The sequence below is a fragment of the Egretta garzetta genome, unplaced genomic scaffold (assembly GCF_000687185.1).
Source record: "Egretta garzetta isolate BGI_Z169 unplaced genomic scaffold, ASM68718v1 scaffold584, whole genome shotgun sequence".
Taxonomy (NCBI): domain Eukaryota; kingdom Metazoa; phylum Chordata; class Aves; order Pelecaniformes; family Ardeidae; genus Egretta; species Egretta garzetta.
Window position 1 is genome coordinate 448,648 of NW_009259529.1, and position 6,324 is coordinate 454,971.

The 6,324-nt window shown below is 38.6% G+C and overlaps 1 protein-coding gene across 1 annotated transcript in view; it reads right to left on the minus strand.

Moving 5' to 3' along the window:
* OGFRL1 (opioid growth factor receptor like 1) overlaps window positions 1-5,995 on the minus strand; it is a 49,330-nt gene extending 43,335 nt beyond the window's left edge. The window contains exons 1-2 of the mRNA XM_035893090.1: window positions 5,957-5,995; window positions 4,928-5,092 (exon numbers count right to left, since the gene is read on the minus strand). Of these exons, the coding sequence (XP_035748983.1) occupies window positions 4,928-5,092; window positions 5,957-5,995 (204 nt within the window). The remainder of the gene's footprint in view (window positions 1-4,927; window positions 5,093-5,956) is intronic.
* Between the last annotated feature and the right edge of the window lie 329 nt (window positions 5,996-6,324).

Consider the following 6,324-nt stretch of genomic DNA (forward strand, 5'->3'; position numbering starts at 1 on the left):
AATATACCCAGGGTCTCAGCAAGTGGGGTGAGGCTGCCTTGGGGCTGACTTCTGTGCTGCCATAACTGGGCAGCTCTCGATACCCCAGCTGCCTCGGTATGACTGTACAAACGGCACTGGGCTGCCCTGTAAGCACGCACTTAGAACCACTACTAGCAGAGGTGCTGTACGCCCGCTTGGACGCCCATCGGAGGACGGCATCGCAACAGAAGTGCAAGAAGGAGCTCTTCACAGCCTTTATGGTAACCCCGCATTAGGTCTTGTAACAAGCACATCCCTTCCACTTCCCCAGCACTACAACTGAGCAGCACAGTCTATCTAAAATCATAGTGAAAGGCTGGAATACAATGAGACAAACTAGCTTGTGATGGTATGATTTTGGGAAACACTCTTCACTGCAAAGAGAGAGACTCCCAAACAACGTGGAGTTCCACATTTACAGAGGAAGCGTCATCTTTTTTCACAAAGGAGAAAATGAAGCACAGAGAGACTGTCCAAATCCAGAACTACAGCCCATCTTTCTGCAGTATTATTTTAACAACTTAACAGGACGAAGGCAGCAACAAAAATCCCCTATTAACTGTAGCAGGAACAAAACTGGATCCGCTTGTGGAACGGAGTCTGCGTCACAAACGTAAGGCGTACATGACACAGGCTCGCTCTACACTCCCTTTTGGAGAGTTGAATAAGGTGTAGTTTAGCTATTGTATTACACTATTTAAAATAAGCAAGCCCTCAGCCTCTCTTCTGAGGTATCTTGTAGTTATAGACTGCAATGCTTAGCTGAAGTCTGCTTATTTATATAATGTGGTTGCTACAAAAGTATATTTCCATTAATACATGCTAACATCCTTAAAACCAAAGGTCAAAAATAAGGAAACAAAAGCCAAACTGTAGCTAAGTAGGTCTTGGATGAAGCCCAAGCTGGCAAGAACCAGAAGTTTCACACAAGAATAAAATAAGCTTCACCTTTTGCATTCTGTTTAACTAAATGTACTTTTTAAGACACTCAGTTTACCAAAAAAAAAACCAACCAGTTTTTTTTAAAAAAATAGAATTCTAATTTTGAAGAAAATCTGAAGCAAACAAAAAAGTTTGCTCAGATTTTAAATTAATGTATTTTTAAGCTTAAAACCCCACATCTGTTTGCCTGTGAATGCATATTTGTATTGCAGATGTTCCACACCTGTTTGCATTTTGCAGAAGGACAGTTGCTCTTACATGTTCTTATCTGAATCACAGTACAGAGAAAACTCAAATCCAGAATCCCCTCTCTCATTTCAGGGGCAGTTATGACTGAATTCCACATAATGTGGGTTTTTTTTTTCTCTTCTTTCATTCAAAGCAAACATTTTTTTCTCCTTCAATTTAGATGTGGGTCTTCAAAGTAGAATAGCTTGTCACAGACTTTTAAATTCTCCTGCACTGAATTAGAATCAGTGACAGTGAGATTTACTGCATAAAAAAGAACTTGACTTTTGTATAAGCATCAAGGACAATTGCTGCTCTCTTTCACTGTATTATCAAGGAAGCATTTACACTTAAAATCAACAGTATATTATTTTTCTCCCTTTGGATGACAAGTCAGTCACCTCTCTTCCCCCTTCACCCCTCCCCTCCCTCACTAGCAGCTCTTTGAAACTTTTAATAAAATATATTTCTAATATTTCACTCATAAATCTCAAGGTCAGGTTGCAATCTCCAAACAAACAGCTCTGCCCAAGGACTCCTACACATTCTTTCCTCCCACAGTCATTCCCTATATTACCAAAACTGGATGTTAGGCAATTACCTAAAGGGACTATGTAATCAGAAATGTAGCTTAAAAAAAAAAATAATTCTGCTTCACCTGTGTTAAGAGTTTAGAGGGAGAAAATTACAGTACCTACACTTAGGTTTAGAAATAAGAAACATGATAATAAGGACTATCCTCCGCTTCCTCATAAAAAATAATAAAAACATAATCAAGGTAGAATGTTGAGCTTAACATGCAAGAATGATATTGTCCCCGATGATGCCAAGAATCAGTTGGAGCAAGTCACTTTTGCATCTTGGCAGAACCACTCTACCAAAAAAAAAAAAAAAAAAAAAAAAAAAGCCTATGCCTACAATCAGCAGTTTCCCACAGATGACTTGCTGCAGTAGCTATCCAGATTACCTCTCCATGGACTCAATCCAAAACTCATTATTGGCAACAGGCTTCTGAAACAGCCCTGCACGTTTTTTCACAATGGGAAAGCTCTGTATTTAATTGATAGACTGGAAAGGATATTAAACTCTTTGAAGTCTGAGATTAACAAGAGAAAAAGACTAACATTTGCCTTTGGTTTGGCAAGTGATACCTGGGGAACAAAAAAAAAAAAAACACAAACAAACCTCTGTGATCTAGAAATAATGCAATTTATACAGTGCTCAGCACAGTGCAAGTACCTCAGAGGATACCTTTACAATTAAAGGTCTGGAGGTAGCAAAATTACTGGTTGCTTGCTACTACCAATACAATTTAGTTATTAAACTTTACAAACAAATCTTTCAGAGAAGCATAAATAGCATTCAAAAAGTGAAAAAATTTAATTAAAGCAATTTTATCTGAATTTATTTTAGCACCATGCTCGCAACTGAGTTCAGACAGCATTAACAGAAGAATTAATATCAAATAAAATACAAAAATATAAAATCCTGTAATTTCACCATCTTACTGTTTTAGGATTTCGTAATCTATTTAGAAAAACCTCTGTTCTAGCTCTTCATATTTGAAGGAATTAGCATTTTCAGTAGCATATTAGGCCAGAGCACAGTGGTGGAGTAAGCCATTACTCAGCTGATCCACATAAAAGCTGTTTTGCTTATTTAGTTTTCAGCAGGGTCAAGCCACTGAATTAGCTTGCAGTTTAAACGAATATAATGTCAGCAACAAGTAAAAGGGCAGGAAAATGTGGCCAAGGAAGAATGTACGAGAAAGATTCCAACAGTCCCAACTTACACTGATGAAACTGAAGATGGAACTTCACTGTTAAATGCCCAAATAAGTAATGCTAAATACAGAGAAGTTTTGCCAATCAACACAAAATAATGATTCCAAGCCTAAATCTAAATAAGAATAATATAAAAAACCACACCCCACAGATTCAGGATGTTATGTCCTTTCAGGAAGTTGTCTTTCCTCGACAGCACAGCCTACAATGGAGGATATAACTGTGTGCTCCATCACCCTCAGAGATACCTCTCTGCCAAGGGAACTGTGTGTATTAGGAAATGCTACCCTCTATCGTTTGACTAGTCTGAACGGCTAATGTCTCCTTAAAACTATCATTTTAGGAAGCTAACTCTGCTTCTCTTAGAAATTACTACACAAGTCATGAGTTAAAACCCCAGAAACACGAAGCACTGGCGTTTGTTACTGCACAGCCAGACCTCAACCTTCTTTTCACTCATCAACTTACTTCTTGGCTACAGCACGCTAACGGACCCTGTGACTCTGGCTTCCCCTCCAATTCCTTGCTCCGAAAGGAAGGCAAGCGAGAGCCTGAAAAATAGTTATTGCTTCAAATAACTCACTTTTTTTTTTAGCTCTGCTTAACAGTTTGAATTCTTTTTTGTCCATTTTGTAGTACTACTTCAAATCCTTACATGATCTTTTACCATTCTTCTGTTGTTCTCCCGCTCCCATCGCTTTCCAAACCCTGATATTTAGACTCTTAGAACAGCCCTTATTTCAAAGATTTTATATTTAAATGCCTTTGCTAAAAAGCTGAAGCACTGGGATCTAAAGACATAAGAATGCTACTGCAAAAGGAGCTAGAAGGTGATCTTTGAATTCAACTGTATTATCAAACATTTCTTAGAGAGCACAAAAGTGTCCCCTCCCATAAATAAGAAAAAAAAAAAAAAAAAAAAAAAAAAAAAAGAAAAAAGAACAATATTCTTTCTGCCAAAGTCACTCCTCAAGAAGAGCTGCAAAACTATACTTCATGAAGACTTAGACTATGCCAGGAGGATATTAGATTTAAAAGGAAAATTATTTTTTTCAGCTTATTCTATTTTTAAAATGAGAAGCTCTTCTTGGCTAACAGCACATAGAATGAAAGAAACACAAGGAGGAGGAGGAAGACTGTCAGGACGAAGTACAAAGAACAATACAGTCTGGGGGGCTGGGAATAGCAAGTGGAAAACATAAGGTAAATACCTTTGTATCTTTAGTTCAGTTAATTTAGAGATGGAGTTAATTGGTGTTGACACCTCTGAATTTCTTCAGAAAGAAGCCCCCTAGAACATTTCTGCCTTCTGACCTCTGTTTCTAGCCCTTTTGGGTAGGAAACAAGAACTGAGTGAATCTTGGAAAACATGCACCAAATATTTAAGGATGATTTTGATTAAATGCACTACTAACGTGTCAACCTGAGGATGTCTTACACTGTAACTTGTATGTACCACCACCTATAAACAAACAGCGCGACAGGTCTGGTTTAATGGCTGCTTAAGGGTGAAAGTACTGTAATCTATTATCGCTACTATTTAAAAGTTTCCTTCAAGCCAGCAGTGCAGCTAGAGTATAGTATAAGGCCCTCCCGACCTCGGTCAGAACACGAGACACTGATGACATGATATAATGCTATTATTTGTTTACTGACATAATAAAGTAAAATATGAAATACAGGTTGTCAGAAATACAACCAACACAGAGCTCACAGTATGTCATCCTTGTCCTCCGGACGATTTCCAAGGCAGGGAGAGTAAACAGCCTTCTCCCAGCTTTCTTAGTTTCCACAGCTGAGAGTGTAGGATGTTTACAGTACCTGTCACTCAGAGCTCTCAAAACCACACCAAATGTCAGCAGACCTAATACAGACGTCACCACTGATTGCCAGAAACATGCAGATGTCAAGTAAAAGGAAAAAAACCACCCATACCCATGACTGTTTTATACCATATGAATCCCAATCAATGTTAGGTCCTTTCTGCACAAGTTGGGATATGTAAGAAAGTTCAAAATAAAGCTGAGCTTCAGCATCTCCAGAGGACAGCCACTGTTACTGCCAAAGGCTTCCTGCCAGTTCACTCGAAAGGACTCCTGAATGTCTTCAAGTTGTGCCTGCAGAAAAGAGAGAATTCACCATTTTAATGAGTGCACATAAATACACTAACAAACAAGCAGAAAAATAGTATTTGCATTCCACAAGTAAAAGCTGTCCTGTAATTTTTCCAAAGGACTGGAAGCTTTTAACACAATTTAAAAGCAATATCCTAGAGTCTGGCTTAGAGGAATGCCTACAATATCTGGCTTATTTTTAATTACCAGAGGAACGATGGTTCTGTGACACCTTTGAATACCGTGAGGAAAAGGATACTTCTAAAGACACAGCTCTGTAAATTTAAGAGTTCAGTTATACGACACATGACTTAACAGCAGTCTAGGTATGTCTGAGATTATATTTTCCTCTCAGAGACAGATTAAGTCTTCAGTTTCCTGAAATATATCACCTCTGAGGGAAAAGGAAAAAACCAAAATAAAAAATTAGAATCTAATCTTAAATAGCAAAAAGTTTTTCTCATGTAGTACAAAAGCCAAAATCCTCAGAAGAGAAAAAATTCCACTTGAACAGGTTTTAGTACAACATAAGAAATGCTTTGGGACAAGATTATTAATAGTTTCTACTTTAAAAAACAATGCATGTGCAAAAAACCATGTGCAAGTGACTGGGGACCTGAATCGTCATACAGAATCACAGCAACCTACTTTAAGAAAAGTTAATTTGCTAGTGAAAAGGCAGAGCTTTATCTGAGGGCTTAACCCACAGAAGAGTTGCCCCAATACTGGTACTGTTCTCACCATTATAAGAACACCATTTATAGCACAGTATGTTGGCCAGCTTTCTGAAGAAAAAGCTTTCCTTGGGCCATAAAGTATGTTTTGGTTGGGCCAAAGTTACTGTACACTTTTCTCCTCTACCATTACCTGCATCTCATTCCCGTACTTCTGAAAATCAGGCCACATATCTAAAAGCCCAGTTTTTGCAGTCACAAAAATCCCTGGTGGGGATCCCTTTGGTCAAGACACTACAGCAGCGGGAGGGGGAAAGAGGGGGACTATGTAACTGCACGCCCCACTTCACCATTCATAAGAAAGCCTAGAGATTTGCAGGAGCCCGAAAAACTGAAAGAAATCTGAAGGTACAGATCACCTTCACCTTCCAGTCTGCTACAAAATAATATGAACTGCAAGGGCAAAGGTGGCAAAAACTGCAGGATTAAAAGGCTTCCTTCTCAAGCTGTCTGTCACGAATAGATCAGCTCTCTGGTCAGCAGCTGAACAACCTATGCTGG